This window comes from Scedosporium apiospermum (genome assembly GCF_000732125.1).
Source record: "Scedosporium apiospermum strain IHEM 14462 chromosome Unknown SEQ_SAPIO_0011, whole genome shotgun sequence".
NCBI lineage: Eukaryota > Fungi > Ascomycota > Sordariomycetes > Microascales > Microascaceae > Scedosporium > Scedosporium apiospermum.
In genome coordinates this window covers 786,136-810,321 of record NW_015971712.1, presented here as the reverse complement: position 1 = coordinate 810,321, position 24,186 = coordinate 786,136, and the positions used below count along the sequence as shown (strand labels likewise).

The 24,186-nt window shown below is 53.3% G+C and overlaps 5 protein-coding genes and 1 pseudogene across 5 annotated transcripts; 4 read left to right on the top strand and 2 right to left on the bottom strand.

The window, feature by feature from the left end:
* Positions 1 to 554: 554 nt before the first annotated feature.
* On the top strand, positions 555 to 2,384 carry SAPIO_CDS0206 (Multidrug resistance protein fnx1; the record flags this gene model as incomplete). The annotated part of the gene is made up of 3 exons (XM_016783042.1): positions 555 to 737; positions 870 to 970; positions 1,037 to 2,384. The coding sequence occupies 3 exons, from the start codon at positions 555 to 557 to the stop codon at positions 2,382 to 2,384; spliced, it is 1,632 nt and encodes a 543-aa protein (XP_016646675.1).
* Positions 2,385 to 2,746: 362 nt separating this feature from the next.
* SAPIO_CDS0205 (uncharacterized protein) lies at positions 2,747 to 5,500 on the bottom strand (the record flags this gene model as incomplete). The annotated part of the gene is made up of 6 exons (XM_016783041.1): positions 2,747 to 4,092; positions 4,152 to 4,159; positions 4,359 to 4,888; positions 4,959 to 5,120; positions 5,274 to 5,391; positions 5,478 to 5,500. The coding sequence occupies 6 exons, from the start codon at positions 5,498 to 5,500 to the stop codon at positions 2,747 to 2,749; spliced, it is 2,187 nt and encodes a 728-aa protein (XP_016646674.1).
* A 1,032-nt stretch (positions 5,501 to 6,532) lies between these two features.
* SAPIO_CDS0204 lies at positions 6,533 to 8,383 on the top strand (annotated as a pseudogene; the record flags this gene model as incomplete).
* A 2,994-nt stretch (positions 8,384 to 11,377) lies between these two features.
* On the top strand, positions 11,378 to 12,661 carry SAPIO_CDS0203 (Uncharacterized protein; the record flags this gene model as incomplete). The annotated part of the gene is made up of 3 exons (XM_016783040.1): positions 11,378 to 11,774; positions 11,847 to 12,436; positions 12,524 to 12,661. 3 exons carry the CDS (start codon positions 11,378 to 11,380, stop codon positions 12,659 to 12,661), a joined length of 1,125 nt encoding a protein of 374 aa, XP_016646673.1.
* A 2,062-nt stretch (positions 12,662 to 14,723) lies between these two features.
* SAPIO_CDS0202 (UDP-galactose transporter-like protein 1) lies at positions 14,724 to 16,108 on the top strand (the record flags this gene model as incomplete). Its single annotated transcript, XM_016783039.1, has 3 exons — positions 14,724 to 14,929; positions 15,009 to 15,808; positions 15,888 to 16,108. 3 exons carry the CDS (start codon positions 14,724 to 14,726, stop codon positions 16,106 to 16,108), a joined length of 1,227 nt encoding a protein of 408 aa, XP_016646672.1.
* Positions 16,109 to 17,616: 1,508 nt separating this feature from the next.
* SAPIO_CDS0201 (uncharacterized protein) lies at positions 17,617 to 21,803 on the bottom strand (the record flags this gene model as incomplete). Its single annotated transcript, XM_016783038.1, has 3 exons — positions 17,617 to 19,212; positions 19,845 to 21,224; positions 21,339 to 21,803. The coding sequence occupies 3 exons, from the start codon at positions 21,801 to 21,803 to the stop codon at positions 17,617 to 17,619; spliced, it is 3,441 nt and encodes a 1,146-aa protein (XP_016646671.1).
* Positions 21,804 to 24,186: the final 2,383 nt, after the last annotated feature.

The following is a 24,186-nucleotide window of genomic DNA, read 5'->3' as shown; positions in this document are numbered from 1 at the left end:
AAGTGTAGCAGATGTGCGCCAAACAGGGACCCAGGTTTGGGGAGCCAGCCCTTCCTTGGTCAGGTCCACCAATGCGATCAAGTTGATCCGCTGAAGCTCCAAGTTCAGCTTCGATCAATTGATAGAAGCTCCCAGAGACAGTGAGTCACGTGATCCACCATATTTCCCACGAGACCCCTTGATCTGCTTCCCTCAACGGCTCGAGGCTCTTCAAGTGCACCTGGACGAATGAGGCAGGAAAGTCTTGATGCCAAATCGCAAAATCGCCCCAGTAGCCCGTAAGCTCAGGAGTAAATTCCATCCGGTCAATCCGGACCTCCCAATGCGGCTCTAGATAACGCAATCTGTTGATCAATTGCCCAATTGGACGCAGATACCAGCCGCCCCAGGCACTTCCCCCAACAACGCATTGATCCCTCCTCCACACAACGCGGGTCCCCTTCAATCCCAATATCCGCCCGCCCCGCCAAAACCTTCGGCCTCAACTTTTCCGTATCTCAACTTTGTCTTTCTTTGCCATCTAAAGTGTACAAAGGAGAAGGAAAACGAAACAAATGACGGTGACTAGTCCGAGGACGGCCAATGCGGCCAACGAGACTACACCGCTGCTGAATGAGGAGAATGCCACCAATGGCTGCGTTGAAACCCAAGCTCCCGAGGAGCCGGAGGCGGTCCCGGAAGGGATGCCCGACGTAGCGGCACGGATGCATCTCTTGTTTCCTGCTATTGGGATCGGTGTAAGTTATTTTCCGCTATTCTGAAGAATTGGCTGTCGATTGCTGTTTGTATTCGTTTTATGAGGTGGACAGTATAGTATACGCGTGAATCATTGATACTCCCAAGCATCGAAGCTAACTCAAGGGACTCAGATCTATCTCTGCGCCATGGACCAAATGTTAACCGTCGCCAGCTACGCCAAGATCGGCAGCGACCTAAACGCCCTCAACAACACCAGCTGGGTAGCCACAGCGTAAGCCCTCCACCCACCTCCAATCTCAAACCTCTCATCCCAATATACTCACTCCCAACCCCCAAGATACTTCCTCACCCTCACGAGCTTCCAGCCCCTCTACGGCAAACTAAGCGACATCTTCGGCCGCAAAGAATGCCTCCTCTTCGCCTACACCATCTTCGCCCTCGGCTGCCTCGGCTGCGGCCTCTCCCGCAACATGCTGGAACTCTGCGCCTCGCGCGCCGTGGCAGGCATCGGCGGCGGCGGCATGAACAGCGTAGTCTCCATCCTCATCTCCGACATCGTGCCCCTGCGCGACCGCGGCGTGTGGCAGGGCTACCTCAACATCATCTTCGCGGCCGGCACTTCGACGGGCGCCCCGCTGGGGGGTCTTCTCGCTGATTCGATCGGTTGGCGGTGGTCGTTTCTGGGCCAGGTGCCCATGTGCGCGGTTGCCTTTGTTACCGTCTATCTTACCTTGCACCTCCCGAAGAAGGACCATTCGCACTGGCTTGAGAAAGTCACCCGCGTAGACTTTCTGGGCGCCGCGCTCCTCGTCTCGGCCGTGACCGCCCTCCTCACGGGTCTAGACGCAGGCTCCAACAACGGCTGGTCCAACACCCGGACCCTCGCAAGCCTCATCGCCGCGCCCCTTCTCTTCACCCTCTTCCTCCTCGTAGAGATGCGCGTGGCCTCTCACCCTTTCGCACCGGGGCACATCATCTTCGACCGCTCCCTCTTCGCGTGCTACATCGCCAACTTCTTCGGCACGACGGGCCAAACCGCCCTCCTCTTCTTCGCCCCGCTGTTTTTCCAGGCCGTGCAGGGCCTGTCGACCACGGAATCCGGGGCCCTCCTCGTGCCCTGCATGATTTGCGCCGTGGCCGCCTCTCTGGGCGGGGGGTACGTCATCCGCCGAACGGGGAGGTACTACTGGATCACCGTCGCGGGTTTCGCCCTCCTCTTCGTCTCGGCCCCTCCCCTCATGGCATCCGTGTACGCGAGATCCACACTCGGCGTCGTCGCCGGCCTCGCCTTCACAGCCCTCGGCGCCGGCTCCGGCATAACCACCACCCTCGTCGCCCTCCTCTCCAACGCCGCGCAGGAAGACATCGCCGTCGTCGTCGCCTGCTCCTACCTCTTCCGCTCCCTCGGCTCCAGCATCGGCATTAGCATTTCCTCCGCCGTGCTACAGAACGTCTTGAGGTCCGAATTGCTGAGACGCCTGGGCGATGGCGACGCCGCGAGGGAGGTCGAGGAACGCGTGAGGAAGGATATGCGCGCCATTGGGGATTTGCCTGCTGATGTTGCTGCTGATGTGAGGGATAGTTATCGCTTGGGCGTCGGGGCTGCTATGGGTCCTACGGTTGTGGCGTTGGCTTTTGCTGTTTTGGCGACCTTCTTTATTCGGGAGAAGAGGATGGGCAAGTAGTTGCTGGTGTGGGGGTGTAGTGAGGTCGCAAGCAAAAGGTGGCTAACGAGCACGGCTTCTTGGTAAGGGAAACGAAGGGGAGGGTGGGAAAAAAAGACAAAAAAAGTCCATGATTTACAGCGAGGAGTTCTGCGTATAGTAGGTTGAAAATACATAGATCTATCCGAGTCTACAAAATGTGGTCTAAACGAAAGAAAAGAAAATGGAAAGAAAGCAAGAAAGAATCCTCCCAAAGCACCTTGACCAACTCGTGGAAGAGAATACAAGAAGCATCACCCCAAACCCTCTAAACCCAACCCCTGCTCAGTCGTATCACATCAATCCATAAGCGTCCCAATCCATCACCATCACCTCCGCCTCCGCTACCTCCCCTTCCTAATAGGCTCCAACCCAAAAATCTCATCAGCCGTAACGCCCCTAACCTCCACCTCCGCCGCGCCTCCCGCGCCAACATCGGCAGAAGGCACCACCTCGCCAAACAAGAAAGCATTCCTCTCCCTACTACTCGAGTTGTTCCCGCTCGGCCTCTTCCTGTGCATCCTCACGCTCGAGGACCCGTTATTCACAAACGTAGAGGTCGTCGTGGACAGGGAGGACGAAGAGCTCGCGGGACCAGCGGGTCGGACGGTGGCGGACGGGAGGGGGGCGGGGATTGAGGTGTCGGGTTCGAGCATCCAGGCGAAGGAGGATTGGGCTATTGAGGAACGGGCGGGGAGGAGGCTGCTTGGTCTCTCAGGCTTCTTGGGGGAGGGGACTTCGATGGGGATGTTTGAGAGTGGATCGAGAGAAGAAGGGGTTGCTGATGAAGGTGATGATGAATTGGGGGCTTGCTCGGCTAGCGAGAGTGTGGATATCTTGGGGATAGGATCTGTCGTTACCGTAGCGGGTGGTGATGGGGGTTGCGTCTGTGCTTCTGGAGTGGCATCCATGATCACGTCTGCTTCCTCCCCCTTTGTGCCAGAGGGGCCACCCTTGACTGCAGGCGTGTTTTCAGGTGTAGGGAGCCCAGGGATATCGACAGACGAATCCTCAAGACAAATTTTGACAACCTGGGCCTTGGCGACCGCCATCTCAATCATCTCCAGGCTCTTAGCCCGATCTTCCAGAACCTCCGTCGTGATAGCCCTCAGCTCCGACAGAGTCTCCTCCAACATCCCCGCTAGCTGCTTATTCCGTCTCGCCATCTCCTTCACGGCGGAGTCGCCAACGGCCGGAGAGGCTAATCCGGAGCTAAAGGCAGAGTCCCTCCTCGACGACCTGGACAAATGCTGGCGGTTGTTGTCCTGCAGATTCTGCATGTTTCGGCGAATCTCTCCCATGGCATCCCTAACGGCCTGGTTGATGCCGAGTTTCTCGCTTCTCTCGAGGACGTTCTTAGCAGCACCTTGGAAGAGCGCCTCGACGCCTCCTTGCTGCTGAAGGAGTCTAGAGGCTGCGGGGAGCGGCGACCGGGGACTGAGAGCACGGGAGCGCAGACCGCTAAGGGTGGCGAAACCTGAAGGGCTGGAGCGGGGATTTAAGCTCGGGGAGCGTGTGACCGACGGCATTCTGCCGGTGTACTTCATGAGAAGGGATGTTGCGCCGGAGGGTCCGAGGTGATCTTTTAGATAGATGGCGTCCTCGATAAAGGTGTGGGGCCCATGAGGAGCATTGGGCATTGGGTATTTCAAGAGAAGCTGCAAGCAGACGGAATAATCTGCCTCCAATACTGTTTTGACGGCGACGTTAGTGATCCATCTCGATCATTGTGGATCGCTGTCAACTTACGCTCCCATCTAATCCTCAGAAGCATTGCGACGCATGTAAGGTCAATAAGATCTAGTCGGGGATCAACAGCAAACATTGTATCCCAAAGGATCAAGAGCTGATCAAATGGGAACTCGCGGCCAAAGAGGAGTCGTATCCAACGACTTCACCCTTGTCAGTTCAAGATCGATCTCGGTAATAACATTTTGAGGGATCGACCGCACTCACATGAGAAAAATCTGTGGTAATATCTCGATGCTCTTGAGATGCTGAGCGAGCTGCGGGTCCACCCTTTTGAGGCAAACTTCGTGTATGAACTTGCTCTTTTCAACGATCACCGACGTCCCCGCGCTCTCTGCGAGGCCCGACGGTATGGAATTTGCGGGAGAATCGTTAATTTCGTAGAACGAACCTGCACGGTCCATGATCCTAGAAAACAGAGCAAAGGCGTCGTGTTCTATAAACGCCGAGTCAAGAACCTCGAACATAAGTCTATCCGAGTCACCAAGCGAGGCATCGTCTTCCGACCTGTCAACGGCATCGTGGTTGACGACATAGACAATGGGAGCAAGAAGCTCGTGCATTCCCTGACGATAGCCTCCAATAGACGGGTTCAGCCTGCAGTAGATGAACAGTATATCTATGATCATGGCTTGGATATGCTCCTCGTGGTAGAAAGCTTCGTCGGGCAAACGGCGAACATCCTGGGCAATTTCTTCCCTAATAGTCTCATCTTGACGTATGGTGATCCAAGGAGACTGACAAGAGAGGTTAAAGACTGGCTTGGGGCGGAAATAGGGTCAAGAAGCTTAGGGGTTAGCGACTTACATTTGGGTCATCTGCGAGCGGGTCAATTGTGAGATTGGCGAGAGCTTCGGGATGCTTGATGTATTTGAGCAGATGGTCTCTCGTCGCCGAGTAAGATTCTCGCGCCTCGGCAAGGGAATGAATCCAGACAGTAGGCGAGACGCCGTTGAATAGTAGGAAGGTCTATTGTGAGAGCGGATGTGAGAATCGAGAGGTTCAGAGTGATCCGGGGCCCTCGGTGACCGCGGCGTCTGAAGCCGTCGCTGGTCTGCGAGGTGGGCGCATGTCGTCGGTGTGACAATGAGTGAGGGGTGAAGGTTGATACGAGACACTCACCTTCCAGCATAATGAGCGACAGCCCATGACGGCGGGGCTTTCTTTTCCGTTATACCTCACGGCACGCTGTAGCGCGGCTAGACTCGAGCAGCTGTTGATAGTGGCTTGCCATCTCGGTCTGATGTATCGTAGGTTAGAGCTGAATCGCTTGGACAACCAATATGAAGGATGAGAAGGGGCAAAAGGGATGAGAAGAAGACTCACAGTGCCTCTGCGGCGGATGGCATAGCGAATGCAGTGAGTGAGAAGGAAGACTCCTATCGTCTCGCAAAATAGCCATAAGCATAGAGGATATGAGGGCCTCGATGAGGATACGCGGATTTTAGATTCTTGAAAAGAGTCGGTGACCTTGCCGGGGTCGGAATCTACAACCGGAAGGTCAAAGTTCAATCCAAGTCGGTTACTGGCGCCAGTGGCGACGAAAGGCTGGGGCGGAGGGGGTTGGGAAGAAATCGCCAGCCAGGCCAGCGCTGAGGCCACTAACTTTAGGACCATCACCCACTTCAAGTTTAGTGGTTCCTCCATCAATCTATCCCCTGGTCTTGCTGACTTCCAGGCAGTCAATCGATGCTCTCGACTCTACCTCTGGTATCAACTGATAACTTGGGACGACAACAGATGTACCCTGGCAGGTCGCTCCTGCACGAGGACCAGCAGCTCCTCAAATCGATACATCGATGAACAGTCAAATGTACAACTGATGGTTCCATCATCGTGCTATCATCGATTGATACCTGTGTACTTCGTACCTTCAGAGCAAATGGTTAATTGACGAGTGGATGCAAACAATGAAGCCCCTTCTGGTCTCCCTTCTCCCCTTTCCCAGGCACCATTTAATCCCGATCGATCCATCTTCCGCTTTGGCTGAGGCTGAACTTATGAAGTTCTGAAGTTCTGAATTGGGAATGACGGAGACCCTAAATCCTGGAGGGAGCCACTACGATGTCCAAGCCTGGCTAGTGTGCATTTTACTCGGTTCTCGGAGACTTTGACCACAGTCCAGCCTTATAACAAGCATGTCTGACTTGTTCCTGCTCTTTACCCACCACCCTTGCTCACCAGACTCTCTCGATGCACGATATCCCGCAAGTGCTATCGGACAAGTTGTGACCACGACAAAACTCCGAGGAGTAATGCATTTCGGTAGACCTCAGTTCTGATTTACGAAAGACCCAATATTTCCAGTGGTTTTGCGTCTCGCATCGCGTGACGGAGAGCACGGTTTCTGCTGCTCCATCCAAGCAGGATCGCATCGCCACATGTCTCGCTCTAGCAACCTCCTCTTAGACCTTGATGATTTTTACAGAGCCCCCGATGTAGCCGTTCCCAACCCCAACCACGGGTTCCAGGCTGCGGGGCAACAACCTATCCCATTCACCTCGGCGCCTCCTGCCTCGCACCAACAGACTGCACCCGCTCCTGCCACAGCTCTTGATGATGACGATGACTGGGGCGGCTTCGAGACCGCAGAAACAGCTGCCCCTCAAGTACCTGCGCCCCAGTCATTAACGCCCTCACAACCACCCGTTGCACCTTCCCTCCTACCTAGCTCGAACCAAGTCACTTCTGATCCCTTTGGCGACTTCTTTTCCGGGGTCAGCTCGGCTCCTGCCCCGCCAGCTTTCCAGACGCCAAGTCTCCCTCAGCAGCAGCAGGAGCAGGTTGCCCCAACCCGAACGAGAGTTGTGCGGGCATCTACGATCGATTTGATGACCAATAACCTCGTGGATCTGGGCATTTCTAGAGACACGGCGGCGTATCAACCTTCTTGGTCTAAGCCTGTCGAACCCCCGAAAAAGAAGGACCCGAATATCCTCTTTGATGTTGAAGATGTTGAGGATCACTACCAATCCGACGAGGATGATGAATTCGGCGATTTTGAGACGGGAGAGGCCTCGAACGCCCAGTTCAGGGTGCCTTCTGGCCCCGTTGCGCCGTCGCAGCCTGCGCAGCTTACGAAACCGCGCCCGTCCGCGGATCTTCTATCTGACCTTGATTTCCTTTCGCCGGAACCAGCTCTGGAGAAGACTGCTAAGAAGCCAGGGCTCATACTAGACAACATCAAGACTAAGAATGCTCCTTCGCCTTACCCTCCACCCTTGAAGTCGCCGTCATTCCAGGATCGCAATCCTTACAAGGGACTGGCCGTCGCTGCTCCTCGAAAAGAGGACCTTAGGAAGGCTGATGACATTAACTCGCCATCCCCCGTCACCGCCTGGCCTGATCTAGATGAGGGTGCCTTACCCGTGAGTCAAAAGGACGAGTGGGCTCCTTGGGAGGATTTCCCAGAGGAGAAGCATGCCAAAACAACAACAACTACCAGCAAAAGTACTAAAAGGCAGCCGGAGCCTGATAACTGGGACTGGGATGCCGTCGATGCCGTCGGGGACACCAAGAAGACGGCTTCTGCCAGTGGCGATCTGGCCGTGCTTGGCGACGACGATTACGACGACAAGGAACCACCACCCACCAACATCCCTCCTCCCTCGATACTGATGACCATACTTCCAGGACTCTTCAACCTCGCCAACACCTCGTTGTTTCAACCTACAGCCGGCCAGTCAGCCGCGGCAAAGAAGAAGATCATGTCCGACCCGGAAACCATCTCGTTCCTCAAAGGCTATCTTCTCATTGCAACCGTGGCGGCCCGTATACTCGCCGGCCGCAAGCTCCGATGGAACCGCGACAAGTTCCTCTCGCAGAGCATGGCCATCTCTTCCGCCGGCGCAAAGGGCATGAAGCTAGCCGGTGTCGACAAGGCCGAGACGGCACGCGAGGATCGCGAGGCCGCTGACGTGGTGACGGCATGGAAGGTCCAGGTGGGGCGCGTACGATCAGCCGTAGCAGCTGCGAACGCCAGCGAGTCGGTGGGGACTGGGCAGCAGCTGAAGGTCCCCGAGCTTAGCGAGTCGATGCATGTCTCTACGGCCAAGTTTGTGCCGACAGCGCCGAGGCAGTGCGTCGTGTGTGGGCTAAAGAGAGACGAGCGAGTTGCTAAAGTGGACTTGGAGGTCGAGGATAGCTTTGGGGAGTGGTGGGTCGAGCATTGGGGACATCGGGCGTGCAGGAACTTCTGGAAGAGGCACGAGAAGGCTCTGCGGCAGCGGTAGGCTTGAGTCATGGTCTTAGGTTGTTGCCCACTTTAGAGGATGTTTTGATAGGACATATGTGTGCTATAGATTCTAGTCTCTGTGTAATGTGCCAATTACCAAGTGCTTTTACTTCGATGTTCCCCCAGACTCTGCGGCTTCCGGATCGTGTCTCTCTTCTCTACACCGTGATACGAGTTGCAGATTGACCTCTCTACGACCTAGATGTATGCATCAGTTCATTCAATCCACTCCACTCAAAACATTTCCACCCCCCGCCGCTTTCGCCACTTTGTTTTTGTTCTTTATTTGATCTTATTTATTTTTGTATTTCAAAGGTCAAGTTCCTGATGCCAGGTGCAAAACGGGTCCTTTTTTTTTGGCCTGAGAATGCGTTCACTGAGATGGACAAAGGAATTGTAGTCAAGTGGGAGGGACCAATCCCTTTCCGGATCCATCAAATTCCCTACTTCGTAGACGCCAAACTCCCCCAATTTGAAGTTTCTAGTGTGGTTTATTCGGGGACGTATCTCCTTCACCAAAGAGACACGCGCCCTCGAGCTGTGACAGGTTGCTTAAATTGGGCCTAGACCCAGGACATCAATTGATTGATGGTGGGTGTCGAGGATGGCTCTTTGATGCAGAGGCACTAGCCAAAGAAAATGCTTAACGGCGGAGCAATCTAGACACTAGCTGCCTTTTGGAAGTGGTTCTCTGCATGGTGATGAATCTGTGGGTGCCGAATGGATTGAGGTTCCGGTAGGACCTGTACCCGGTACTTGAGGTGCCTGCAGGTGCCAATCAATCAGTGGCAAATACGGAGGTGGCACCCACTTGTTGCTTGCTGCAGTTGTGGGAACCTGCCTAGTTTACTTGCAAGTACACTCAAAGTGTTAGTGTACTTCGTGCACTCCTCTGACTGCGACAAGAGGAGCTCCCAAGCACACCTGCCTGCTCTGGTGCCGTGAGTGTACTTGGGTACCACATGTTTGCCCCAGGGTTCCAATACCTTGAGCCGGTCTGTCCTAGCCCACATTTCTGCTGAGGGTTGCTTCAATGCTCAATGCTCGATGCTTCCCCTCATCAATTCCCCAAATTGCTGCATTGCGCTACATTTGCACTGCTTGCGTTGGGCATCTCTGGGAACAGATTTGATCGATGATTGATGATTGAATTGAATAGATCAATTGCCGTATTAATCAATGTACCTCGTCCGGGGCAAACCACAATTGTACTAAACAATACTTGCTTGTGGACCCTATATTTGGGGCCCAGCGAGGTCCTTGGGAAGTTCTGCTGGGCTTTTGGTTTGCTCAACTGGTACCAAGACCACCAAGAGTCCAAGAGCACCAAGAACATTGACCATTGAACAATTGTACTGTGATCATTGATCCCTCCCAAGTTCCCCACTAAGGTATACTTTGCCCCTCCCCAAAACCTCAACTGCCTTCTCATTCTTAAATCTCTTTCCTGCTTTCACCTCTTTCAAAATTGCTACTTCCATCTCCTCATCTCCCATAACTATCATGGAAGGAAGTATCTCGATGATATTCTGATCTCCTCATCGTACCTTCCCTCACCGGCTCTTCCCTCACCTCTCCCCTAAAACCTTTCTATCTCTTTCCCCTTCTTCTCCCTCTCCCGCTTCGTTTTTATCTCCCTCCGACAACTCACCTCTAACATCTTCTCCAGACATAACCCGCACACACCTCTTTTGCTCGAACTTAACCTTTGCTCAGCTCTTTTGCTTCCTGCGAGCTTCTCATCACCACCTTCACCTCACCTTTGCTTCTCGCACCATACAATCCATCTACCCTCCTCCTCCGCCTCGTTCATCTCTTTGCTACCATCCCATCTCATTGATCTCTTCTTCTTCTTGCTTTCTCCTCTTCTCCCACTTCCACTCTTCAACTCCCACACCCTCCCTCCCTCCCCCCTCTGGCCATATCTGCCAAGTCCTCCAGAGGAATTCCATCTCTTTCAATCACCACCTCATCAAACCATCGGGATCCCATTCCGATTCTCTAACATTCTTGAGCGCGCCTTTTCGAGCTCAATCAATTCTCGGCTTCGTTTCGATCCCATTCTCGATTGAAACGTCTACCGCGTCTTACCCGCGCCTCCATCATAGTTCGTTCTTCCCAAGCAGCAGCCGCTGATTTTCCTGGTAAGTTACCGTGCTCTCTACTCCCTCCCAAGCCCAGTCCCGCGTCGACTCTCCACGTTTGGCCCACCTTCGACCCCGCCATTTTTTTCATTCCCTTGTCCCACACCCACCGACCCTTTCCACACCTTGGACGAATCCGGAAAGGCGAGCCAAGGGAAAATTAGGGAAAATCCAACATTCTAACAATATTTGTGATTCAAAAAAATAGAGGAAGAAGAATTACTCCTTCACCCCACCTTCGATCTCGATTCCGCAAAAGCTCTTGAACTACATCAAGAGCTCATCAATTCCTTCTCCCCCCCAAAGGTATGTCAATCTAGCCCTCTCGTCCTTCCTGCGAGTCTTGCGTCATTGAGCTCGACATTTGTTTTTCCCTTTTCCGAAGAGTTGTGGGACCTCATACTCGTTTTTTGGCGGGCGCCGTTTGCGCCTGCCAATAATTGCCCCGTGGCTCGTCGCACCTTCCGGACCTTGGATCGCCGCGCACTTTCCCTACCTGGTTGGCATCCCAAGTGTGGATGTTAGCTGGGGATTGGGAATGCCTCGACTTGAACGCTTCCCAAACTCCGAGCCGAAAATTGTGATTTCTTCTGGATTTATCAAGATAGGCTGACGGCGTATCGCCACCTTCAGTTAGGAACTCTTTGATACCCTCCCTCACCGACTCCCATTCCCCCCTCGACCCTACTCTCTCGATACCTTTCGGCCGACCTATTTCCCTCCCCTTCCCCTCCCCGCCTCATCCTCGATACTTTTAACGACCGATCTCTCGGAACATCTCCCCACGTCACCATATACCCTCACCCCTCACTTTTCGACTCGTAACTTTCCAGTCTACAACTCCGAAAATGGCCTCTGCTTCGGATTCCATTCCCCCCAACGGTCTCGAGATGGACCTTGACACCAAGATGCATGACGAGCCTCTTCTCGGCCCCGATGGCGAGCCCGCTCCCAAGACCGACGAGGAGTATGCTCAAGCTCAGTTGACCCTGCGAGCTATCGTCTCCTCCAAGGAGGCCGGCGTCATCATCGGCAAGGGCGGAAAGAACGTTGCCGATCTCCGTGACGAGACCGGTGTCAAGGCCGGCGTCAGTAAGGTCGTTCAGGGCGTTCACGACCGAGTTCTCACCATCACCGGCGGATGCGATGCGATTGCGCGCGCCTACGCCATCGTCGCTCGAGCCCTCGTCGAGGGCGCTCCCTCCGTCGGTATGGGCGGAGTTATTCAGAACAACGGCACTCACCGTATGTTGTCCTCCCAGCCGTCGTAGCACATCTATCTTCTTCCTCGTAGCGCACGCTAACAGTTTCAAACAGCCATCAAGCTTCTCATCTCGCACAACCAGATGGGTACCATCATTGGCCGACAGGGCCTCAAGATCAAGCATATTCAGGACGTCTCGGGCGTCCGCATGGTTGCCCAGAAAGAGATGCTTCCTCAGTCTACGGAACGAATTGTCGAGGTCCAGGGAACCCCGGATGGTATCAAGCAGGCTGTTTGGGAGATTTGCAAGTGCCTTGTTGATGATTGGCAGCGCGGCACCGGCACCGTACTCTACAACCCTGCCGTTCGCACCCAGTCCGGAGGCACCACCAGCGGCTTCGGCGGCTCCAGCTACGGAAGCGGTGGTGTTGGTGGTGGCAGGAACGACTACGGCGGCTCCTCCAGGGTGACGCGAACAGGTAATGGCACCGATTTCAGCAACGGTGGCCCGCGTTCGTATAATCGCCGTTCTGATTCTGATGCAGCCAACCGTGGTCCCCCCACTCACGACGAGAACGGAGAGGAGATCCAGACCCAGAACATTAGCATCCCCGCCGATATGGTTGGCTGCATTATTGGTCGTGCTGGAAGCAAGATTAGCGAGATCCGCAAGGCTTCCGGTGCGCGTATTTCGATTGCCAAGGTACGTCGCTTTTTCCATGCTCATTCTTTTTTTCCCACCCCTTCTCTTTGTTCGCTCTGTTTACTAACTGGTGACGAAACATCATAGGCTCCTCATGACGAGACTGGCGAGCGCATGTTCACGATTATGGGAACTGCCAAGGCCAACGAGTCTGCTCTCTTCCTGCTGTACGAGAACCTCGAGGCCGAGAAGATGCGACGAAGCCAGCCCCAGCCGACTGAGTAAACCACAAGGTCCCGACTCGGAACCTACGGCCAACCTGCGATTTCCCGCAAAGGTGTCGAGGTTACTCTCTCGTACGGAAGCTTCGTTTAACTTGTATTCCTTTTATTAGTCTTGCTTGTTCGAGGGGGTTTGAATTTTAGGGTCGGGTTTGCCAAGACTCCGTTTTAAGGGCCTTCCCAGATCTGACTTGCCGCAAGGCTTTCATATCCGATATCAAGGAGATTGGGAAGCGGGATACCAATGACGCGATGACACGCTTTTTCTTTTTATTCGATTCTTCTTATTTCCTTGTGCTCCCCCTTGGGTTTCCTTCTGTTTTTTCTTAACTTTTATTTCTCACGGTCCACTCTCACTCACAAAATTATCTCAATGCCGTTCCCCCCTCCCCTCTTATCCCCATCCCCCCAATTATCTCTACGCCGCCTCTTGTTATCCGATCCACGCTTCGACTCCTTAACTCGGTTTCGTCTTCTTGTTGTGCCTAGTGCGATCGCTAGCACCGAATGTTTTGCTTTGGCCGAGCCTTCTCTCTGCCTGGGGATCTTCCCTTGCCAGTGAAAAGTTGAAAAGCTCACGTCGGTCGAGGTAATACAGCCATAGTTAAGAGTTGGTTACGCTAGTCTACGGAAGCTGTCGAAATCAGGGGTAGCATGATGACACCTGGGAAAGCAGCACCAGGCAGGAGCCCATCTCCTTTTTGGCCCGAGCCTCACGAATATCCAGAATGCGCAAATGATATATTTCACCTGGTACTGCGACAATTTGCGACTGCGTGTTTTCTTTTCCTAACTTTTTCCTGTTTTTGGCCCCGATTGACCGCTCCTCTCCTTCACTTTCTCTTCCGACCGAGACGAATAGCGAAGCGTTCTGCTCTTCTCTACCGAACCTCACAACAGCGAATTCATGACGAACTCTGTCCCTCCTTTCACTTTCGACCCTCGTCGTTGCTCTCTCTCTCTCTCACGCACACACCCTCTCACTTCTCGATACCCCACGCCGTCCTCTTCCTCTTACCGCCCGGCGATGACGATCCGCCCGCGTGGAAATCAGAATACCAACTCCTGAGAACCCTTTCCCTCCCTCAACAGAGAAAAAAAAACAAATAATCAGAAGATGAATAAATATCCTTTCCACAAAATCCGCCTGTGTTTTTGCGGTTCTCATTTCCACCTTTGAACCGCAACTCCTGTCCCTCACAACCTGTTATCCGCGCTGTCTTTCTCACCTATCTTTTGGACCCGGAAAGGGCTTTTGTAGTTTGCAGCTCCTGGCAGATGGCAGGGTAGCCTTAGAATGAAGGGCTAATTGAAGTTGACAAGAAACGGAAGCCGAGACTCAATATATTTATATTGAATTGACGCAAAGCGATGGACTTTTGAGTATGTGTATGTGTGTGTGTGTGTGTGCTTCTCCTCTTCTGAATTTGCGTGAAGTCTACCTGTGTAGAGCGTAAAATTGTCTTTCGTAGGTGGTGCTGGTGGCGTTGGTGGACGTGGATGGTCGCGACTTGGAGTGCCAAGGAGCAATGGCTGAGCTTTTCCGTGTCTGGACTGGGGGGACCCTTGCGACCCCGCCCCCACTGAAGCGCTAGCCGACAATGACAGGCACGGGCACGGGCACGGGGGAAGCTTGGATTGAGTGGCAGTGACGAGGTTAATTGACACTAATACTTCGTACACTACTTCGAACTTAGAGCGTGGCGCTTCGATTTCCGCTTCACAGGAGAAGCCATCTGTCATCAACTTTTTAGAAAGCTCAACAACCTCAGCGTTCCTCTTTTCGTTTCTGTCTTCTTCATCTCTCTGACGTTGCAACTCGTTCAATTTTGAGTTCAATTCCCCTCTTTTGGTCGCTATTTCCCAATTTTGCCTCTCTTTTTTTTCTTTCTTTTTAATTCCAGGGGTTGTTCCAGTTCCATTCGGCACAGCTGCTTTTGCTACATTGCAGGCGATCCCATAATTAAAATCACCTAGCTTGATCACAAACCCACGTACCTCCGTTTCTTTTTTTTTATTCCCTCTTTTGTCGTCTTTTTCTTCGTTCAACCAAAGAACAGCCGGAAATGGCACGCACTAAGCAGGCGACGCCATTACGGCGAGAAGTTTCCGACGAGTACTTTTCCCGACGCGAAGGCGCTACGCCTCGAAAGAGGAGCGCAAATGGCGCCGCCGTTGTGCCAGAAGCGAAGGCGAAGGAGGCGAGGGTCGAGAAGCGCGAGGCGGGCGCATTGGAGCTTGCCATTGCCGTCGGGGGCATCTATGCCAGCTTGTGAGTTAGAATTCTGCCCTTGGCGAATTAGGATCTATCTCAATTCAATAGTTTTGGCTTCTAACTCGATCTCTCATAGCTTGACGTGGGCGTACCTCCAAGAGAAGCTCACGACGACTCCTTACGGCCCAGCCGATAAACCCGAAGTCTTCCAATTCCCCGTATTCCTCAACACGATCCAGTCCGCCTTCGCCGCAACGACAGGCCTCATCTACCTCATCGCCAGCACCGCAAAAGGCGCCTCAATCCCCCCACCGATCCCCAACCTGCGCATCCTCGGGCCCCTCGCCCTCGTAGCCATAACAAGCTCCCTCGCCTCGCCCTTCGGCTACGCCTCCCTCTCCCACATCGACTACATCACCTTCCTCCTCGCCAAAAGCTGCAAACTCCTCCCCGTCATGTTCCTCCACATCACCGTCTTCCGCCGCCGCTACCCCCTCTACAAATACCTCGTCGTGGCGGCCGTGACGGCGGGCGTCGCCGTCTTCACGCTCCATTCGGGAAAGAAGAAGAACCGCCACGCGAGCTACGTCGACGAGGATCGGAACGTCGTCTGGGGCCTTTTGCTGCTGGGGATTAATTTGTTGTTTGATGGGTTGACGAATAGTACGCAGGATCACATTTTTTCGACGTTTCAGCCTTATACGGGACCGCAGATGATGGTGGCGAATAATGTTATGAGTACGCTCGTTACGGGAGGGTATTTGCTGCTGAGCCCGTGGTTGGTAAGGACGGGGTTGGGGGAGTATTTGGGGATGGATGTTGCCGGGGGTGGCGGGGAGTTGAGGGCTGCGCTGGGGTTTATGGCGAGGTATCCCGCCGTCTGGAGGGATGTTTTGGGGTTTGCGGCTTGCGGTGCTATCGGACAGGTCTTCATCTGTGAGTTTTTGATACCTCTATCTGGCTCTCTTTTCCCTTCTCCTTGCTACGGAGAGACATACTAACACCAGACAAACAGTTTACACCCTCGCCACCTTCTCCTCCGTCCTCCTCGTCACAGTAACAGTCACCCGCAAAATGTTCACCATGATCCTCTCCGTCATCGCCTTCGGACACCGCCTTACGAACATGCAGTGGCTTGGTGTCGGGCTCGTTTTTGGCGGCATTGGCGCCGAGGCGTCGATTGCGAGGAGGGAGAAGATGGCTAAGGAGGCGGCCAAGAGGGCCAAGAAGGCTTAAGGTTTTACGTTTTGGTGTCTTTATTGCGTCTTTTTTTTCTTTTCTTTGCTTGGTTGGACTTTTGGGGAGAAGGAGGGCAACTCCTGTATATTTATGTTGAGAATGGGAGGGAGTTGTAGATCTTGCTCGATAGTTTGGCTTTCATGGGCGTTTGGGAGAGAGAGAACCATAAAAAAACTAAAGCTCTGCATATAGCATAAGAATCAAGAGAAAAAGAAGAGGTCCAGACTCGAAGAAGAATGAAAGATGGGCAGAAAAAAAAAAGGGTAGATATCTATCATCGCCACACGCCGATTTGACCGACATCTAGTTCCCAAGCTCTACAGAAGTGCCAGACATAATAAAACTTGATGTCATTTCTCGACAACCAAGTTCAAGCTGGTTACTCACTCCGGACGAACCGTTCAACTCGAAAACTCGGTGGTACCAACCTCAGTCGGGGGATCTAGACGCCGTTTCCGGATCCATCTTCTGCCCGAGGCAATGAGCGGAGCATTTCAGTCCTTCTCCCTTTATTCATATCAGACCTACTAACTGCAGGGGGCACACGGGTTGACCCCCCGAGGCGCAAGACAAAATGCTCATGAACAACATTTAATCTATATATACCTAGAACATTAATATCATACATTCTCAGCTCCCACTCTTTCCCATCCATCCCCCAGTCGGACCCTGCACGATGCCGTGCTGCAGTTCACAAAGTTCGTTGTCTCCAGTGCTCTGCTTGTGCCTATCCTCCGCATCAAACCGAGTACTTTCTGCCTCTTTTTCCCATTCTCCATAAACACGCCCAACTTGCTTGTAAAATACCCGCTCCCCGCAGCTTCTTTCGCCTCAGCCCTCAGCTTAAGTCAACACCCGAGAGAGCCAGCCCATCATCAGGCAGGCGTTTTCAGTACCCAGCCAGCACGATGCAATAGAACAGAACAGATATACAAAATAAAATCAGGGAGACAACAGGCCCCAACGGTAAGAATGAAAGTTAGAAGGGAGTCCGAGACCAGGAGTCGGATCAAAAAGGAAAAAGAAAATGGAAAAGAAAATGCGGCCCAAAATAGAACAAAGAAAAGAAAACAAAAGCGGATGAAAACAAAAAACTCCGACAGTCGAGTGCAATCTTTCGTCAAAAGATCATCAATGCCGTCATTATATATATATAAAAAAAAAAAAAGGAAAAAAAGAATCGAAAGACGAAAAGAAAAGATGTCAGGTTTGCGTAGGCCCAAGGTGACGTCGCTGCACATGTGTATTTTCCCAATGTCAAAATCCAAGGACATAAAAAGCCCATAAAGGGCATGCATGCATAGTCAAACAAAATAAAAACAACAACAAACATAGAAGGAAAAAAAAACACAACCGGATAAACCCAGACAAGAATAGAAAACGTTCCAGTAGAAAAGAGGCATAATAATACATAGTGCGTAAGGCTTGGGTGTGTATGGTTGGTTGGCATAATCGTAACGTGGTATAAGACGACGGGCTTTTTTGTCCTTCAGTCATCGTTATTGTCATCTATACGACCCGGTTTGAGGTGTTCCAGGTCCATTCATAATCATGCTATCGCGGTTCCTCCGGCTGATACTCGTCGTTCGATTAAGCATCGCCGTCTGCCCCAACGAAAACGGCCGTGGGCCGGGGCCCCGCTCCTCGACGAGTTTGTCGGCGAGGCTGCTTCCGTTCACATCCCCAACCCAGCGTACCGTGCCGGTGGCGGGAGACGAGGGGACTGCTAATCGTGAGTTAAGAGTCGAGGGTCCGAGGCGTCGCCGGGGAAGCGCGGAAGACGTCATCGAATTGGGTTCGGCGCCCGGTGCCGAGTAGTCTCTCGATACCATCCGAGGTGAAGGGGTAACCTCTGTCGTTGCCCTTGATGGTGCGCGGATGCGGGAGTCGTCGTCGTCACCCTCTCCAATGGTCCCCCTCCTGGGTCGAAGCAGAAGCGACGGTTTCCTCGTTTCTTCGGGCTCTTCGGTTCCAGCTCGGCGTGTTCGCAAAAGGGACGTTTGGCGTCCCTCGTCGGGTTCTTCGGTCGTCGCACGACGCCGGGAGAACAAGAGAGACGATCGCCTCCCTTGCCCAACTTCAGTAGGAGTGGCGAGGGTTGACGAAAGAAGGCGAGGGCTAGGAAGAGCGGTGCCGTTCAAAAGATTACTTCGGCGCTCTTCGAGTCGTGACATAGCCCGAGGACTAGTGTTGAGCCTAGCCATCGTTTGCTCACCAACGCCGCTTGGCCGCCGCTGCGTGTTCAAGGCCCCGAAACCGTTAACCGTCGGTGTGGCCGGGCTCTCGGTCTGCGCTGCGTTCAGGCCGTGTGAGGTCCTAGGCCGCGAATTCTCTTCATTCAAAGCCAGGCACAGCTCCGTGAGACTGCGACAGATGCTGTCTGCTTTCCGCCGGAGCTGGCGATCAGTTACACCTCCAGCCCCTCCGATCGTACTCGCGCCGCTAGAGATCGGGCCGGGCTGGCCCGCGGTTCCCATCATGGCCAACAAAGCCAGTGCGTCCGTCGTAGCCGATTCGAGAGCCTTGTACACCTCCCCACTGAGCAGCGTCTTCGATTTCGCGAGCGCCCCGTGCAGGGTTGGATGAGACTCCTTCTGAGTCGCTGATACGGTGCTGCTAGCGTCGCCTTGTCCGCCGACGACAGAAGCAGCCCCTGGTGTGATGCGTTTTGGAGACCCGGAAACGTTGGTAACTGTCGTATTCGCCGTGTACGGTCGATCGTCTGACACTCGAGACATTGCCGCTCCAGACGTCGGTGGCAGTTTTCCTGTCAGCTCCAAACGGCTAATGCGCGACTTCAAGTCATCAAGTTCATCCCAGACTGTTGATGGCCCGGTCGTAGACGCCGTGGACTCCGTCCCCTCTACCCCCTGACCGTACTCCATTCCCTGTTGTTGTTGCTGCTGCGGCTCAGCTCGTAACGTGTGGTCTGAGCGAGGTGCCAGAGATGAAGAGTTGTATCCAGCCGGCGAGTACGTAACAGGGGAGGAGCGATATTGCCCGTAAGAAAGATTAGATTGCTTGTAAGGTGTTGTTCGAGGGGTGATGGCGTCCGAGATCGACGTCCGACGCCTGCCATACGCACTGCTATCCCCAACGTCCTGGAATGCGAGGGTTCTTGGTGTCGTCGGGCTTGGCCTGGCTGAGATTACCCTGCGACCTAGGTCTTCGCCAGGATGAACAGATATCGCCTTTTCTCGTCCGAGATTCCTGTAGGGAAGGTTCCGACTCGTTTGATCGGTCGACGAGCCGTTTTCCAGATTGGACCTCGAAGTTTCACGTTGGTCAGAGAGACGTCGACTTATCCTGGGGGGTGAGATGGGTTGGTGTGAAGGGATAGCCGCTGAGAGTGGCCTTCGTTGTGTGGTCCGTCGGACTCGAGACTAAGTGTGCGGTTAGTATAACCCTAGGTAGAAAAATTATATTATGCATGCCGTGTGACTTTTGGAGGTGTTGGAATGTGATGCAAGGGGAGTGAACCTGATATGAAGTGTCATATATGCCCAACAACCACATCAGGTCGAAATTGACGCATGCAAAAATAATTCTGAAAACCAAAATGCGCTGGGCGTGTCCATAGTCCAGGCCACTGCAATTGCCTCTCATCTGGGATACTAGTTTGAGGCATAAAAAATAATCTGGACAGTAGGTCCTCCGAGCGAAAATAAAGAAGAAAACAAATAGGAAAAAAAAACTCAAACTTCGGACAAAAACTGAGACCAAACAGACTTACCAAAGCGCTTTGGTCCTCATGGCCATCCTCGATACTAGGCCGAACGGACTCCTCCCGCGCAATATTCAAAAACATGTCCGTCGTATCCTCCTGCTCCGCGCCATCATGATCCATCGAGTGTGGAGGGGTGATCTGAGCCAAGTCATTGCGACCCTCTAGGGCGCGGAGGGTATGTTCGCGAGAGTCATAACTCTGCGATTCGTCGCCGCTGCTGTTGTCGTAGGGCCTCGTAGGTCTTGACCCCATGTCGAGAATGAGGCTGCGCCGGGAGCCGGACGATCGGAATCCTCGAATAGGGGGGACGCGGACCGGTGTGGTGGCTGAGGATGGGGCCGATGCGGGCGATTTCGTCGTCGTGCAGATCGATAGCGGGGCTTTGTAGGAAACTGGGGGTTTTCGGCGAGTGAGGTAAGTAGACACGCGCTTCTCATCGGACGGAGTGGAATGGTGGTGGTGTTGTTGTTGTTGTAAGGTCTTTGGGAGGAGGAGTTCACGCTGGCCTTGAGCCCCGGGGTCGTTCGACGATGATGTCCGCTGAGGTTTCGAGGTGTGAAGGACTTGAGTGGTATCGGTGTGTCGGCGCTGAGGAGGGATTAGGGGCGGAGAGGAAAGGTCCGCGACTAAAATTATGGGGGTGGAATCGAGCGACGCGGGCTTCCGTCGTGTCGGTTGTGGTTTTGTCGAAGTCGTGGTAATTGGGTTCGAAGATTTGGGTGTCGCCGTCGGAGTGGCTGCAGTTGTTGTGGGTGTCGGGGTGGTGGAGGATGATGTATGACCAGGACCGGGCGGTGGTGCCAGATCAGGTGCAGGAGCGGGTACTGCTGACACCTGGGATACCTGGGCGGGTACAAGTGGCGCTTCTGGTTGAAGTTCTGGTTGTGCTGCTGACTCCTTGAGTGCGGAAACGTTTGGTGTGGTGTTGTCCACACACACGTGTTTTTTAGAGGGCGATGCAGGAAAAGATGCGGGTCGTCTCGCAGTAGAAGCAGTCGTAGCGGCGGACGTGCTTTTCGCTGTTCCACCTGCTGTTCCGGGTATTCTCGAAACGGACGGGGAGGCCGTCGATGCAGACACCGATGATGACGCTATAACGCTGAACCTCGACTGCTGAAAGGTCGACGCCCTGGCCCGGGGCGATTTAATCAGCGATTCAGAAGCAGCAGCAGCAGGGATTTCTGGTTTCTTCTGCTTCAGCACGGATTTTTGAGCCAGTTGGCTTCCCGATGTTGGGCGCCCGGAACTGGTGCTGGAAGGGGGATGAGGGACTGTGTGAGAGCGGATGTTTTGGGGGATGTGCAGCGGGTCTGACGCTGATGGGGTGATATTGTCGGGCGCTGGTCCCTGTCCGCTGTGTCCTTTTCCTCCCTGAATTTGTGTACCCTGTGTACCTTTTGTACCTTGTTGTGTACTTGTCTTTGTACCCATTGGATTAGTATTATTTTGATTTGTAGTTGTACTTGGGGCCGCATAACAATTCTGAGCCACTGATTGTACTGGCTGTATTGGTATTGTTCCAGTGTCCGGGCCCTGGCGTGGTCCCAGCGCAGGCACGGTCACGGGATTGGTCGGATTCGGGGCCTCCTGTGGATTCTGTGGATTCGGTGAATTATTGGGCGACGCTGCGGAGGGGGGGAAGTGCTGCTGTTGCAGAAGCGAGGGCAGCGGAAGACCCACACTGACTGGCAACTTTCCATGTCCAGCATTGAGGTCGTTAAATCGGAAAGCGGGCAACTTGGACTGGTTGTGGCTCTGGCGGTGCGCCGTGTGTAAGCACGTCGACGAGGACGAGGTGGCCGACGACAGAGAAGACGACGATGTCGCCAGAGACGGCGCGACCGTCGCCGATGAGCTCGTTCTCGACCCTAGAGTCGTCGATGATCGCCGGGCCACTTGGGGAATGTGCGTTTGCCCCGGAACGGGAAATATCCCAGAGCTAACGGGCTCCGGACCAACAGACATCATGATCAGTGGAACGGGATTCCCTGTCTTGACTCTGCCGGCACCGTCCCGCTCTCACGTCCCCTCTCACCAAGCTAGCTTCTCGGACTCAACACTTTGTACGTGCGAGCTCGATAGCGAGACCCTTTATTTAATTTTTTTCTTTGGCCCCTTCGTTCTTGGTGTTCCCCTTTGGATTTAATTTTATATGCCGTGGTTGTGACTTTCTGTTGGAATAGGCGAAATCGAAAATTCGATGAGGATCCTTTCCGGTCCAGATTCCTCCTATTTCTGGGGGCGATGAAAAAGACAGTCTCTCAGGATCCTGATGTCAGTCAAGTCTTGCTTGGAAACAACAGCGTGTATATCTTTTTGGCCCCATTCACGAATCGTCCACTTTCCCCAAGCACGCGTCTGATCTTGTCATCGAAGCAAGGCCAGACAAAATCTCATGCTCCTAAAATTTGGGTTTCGTGTTGCAAAAAGAAATCACAGCGCTGTAAGCTGATTATTAAAGTTGTAGTTCGTCAATCGTTAAAGAGATAAAAAGAGTGGTCGATGGTGCCGAGAAATGTTTCGGTCTCATGTGGATATGGGATGTAAGTAAGTGGTGGATTCGAGTCGGCTGCGCGGAATCGATCTGAGGAATCTTCGGGACCTTCGGCGCCAGAGGAAATCCCTTTCTAGTTTCCGGGGAAAAGTGAAGCAACAGCCTCAACCTGGATGGTGTTTTTATCACTTTGATCGTTGGCGAGGGAGAGAGAGAAGGAAGCGATGGCTCGGTGGATGCTGAGATGCGAATAACAATACAATTGAGAATCGAAGTCGTGGGGAATAATGCCGTTTGCTCCGGATGTTGTTTGTCGATGTAGATGCTGCTTCAGTGGATTACGAAGGTACAGGGTGAGGGAGAGTAGTCGTGAATGGGTGGTACGAGATATTAGCGAGTAGGGGCGCGTTCGTAGAGATGTATCGAGTTAGACAAAAGAAGAAGCGAAGAGGATGGAAAATGGAATTGTTGAAGCAACGACAAGAGGTTGAAAGGAAAGGGTGAAGTTGGATGTGAGAGAATGAACGAAAGGAGCGGAAAAGCCGTGATGTGAAGATGCTCTGGGCTTTGGCCTCTCTTCCCGGTCGAGGATTCGAAAGGAGGGGAAGGTACTTGGAAAGAAGCAAATGGGCAAACGGCACCACAATCGCGTCTTTTTGGAAGAAGCTCAGGGGTTTCGATGCCAGGCCATCTTATTTTGTCGAACCTCACTAACAAGAACAAGGGTTCAGTGTCCCTTGCTCATCGAGAACCTCGCAGCACACGATCCCACATTCGTGTGGACGAAGAGGACCCCTCCCATTGGCGCTTGCCTTGATGCGTCGACCTACCCAAAGGCTCTTAGTACAAAGCAGTACGATGTACGAACAGCCTAGGTACAGTACAGTTTGGAGGCTGCTGCATCCAATTAGAGTAATTACTTCTTTGAGGTTCGGGAGAGTGAGGGTAGAGATACCCCACGATAGCGGTCTTGGTGCCCCATTCGGCCTTAGTCCCATCGTGACAAGAAGTATCACTTGGTATCTCGCACACTACATTATGGACTATCCAACCCGTCTGCGCCATCTGCATGTTGGGGGGGACTCGCTATCACGTTCTTGCTTCTCGCCTGTGCTTCTCTTGCTTTTTTTCCCTTCCGTCTTAAGCCCAACCGGGAAGAGCTTAAACGCTCCGACCGCAGGGTACTTGGTGTGGCGCGGGAAGAAGAAACACAACCACCACTTGAGACTGCACTGCCCGAGGATTGTCGTCAAGAACGAACACGACGTGGGATTGATTGATATCCAGGCTAACAGGCACAAAAGAGACTCTCCTAATATGACCGGTCAGGTATTATGAGGTAGTAATTATCTCTCTACGTCCTGGCTAGAGCTCCCTGGCTTTCCACTATGGCACGACAAACCAGGACTAAGAAGTATTACGGATACGCTCTAACTCCACGAATAGGCCAGGGCCTCTTCAACTGTCAAGCACACGCAGAACGCGTTTGCTCAATAGGGTCTGGTCAAACCTATGTTCCGACAAGAACCCTGAAAGTGCCCACTATGTACTTCGTACGAAGTACTCCCACTACCACCGCCGTCAAGGTGCAGGGGCTGCCCGCTGCAAGACCCCCTCACAATCTTTGCCATCTATGATTGCAGGGGGGATTGGCGCAAGGGCACGGGCTCATGGCAACGCTCATTATGATTGATCAATGGCACCAGCCTCCCTATATTGGCCATTGGAGAGAGATCTTGGTCAATTCAATTGTTCTTCAAGGACAGGACAGAGTCTATTATCATATTGTACCTGCGAAGAAGCGAACGGGTTATCGCGATGTGCTGGTGGGATGCCAATCTACTTGCTGCTAGT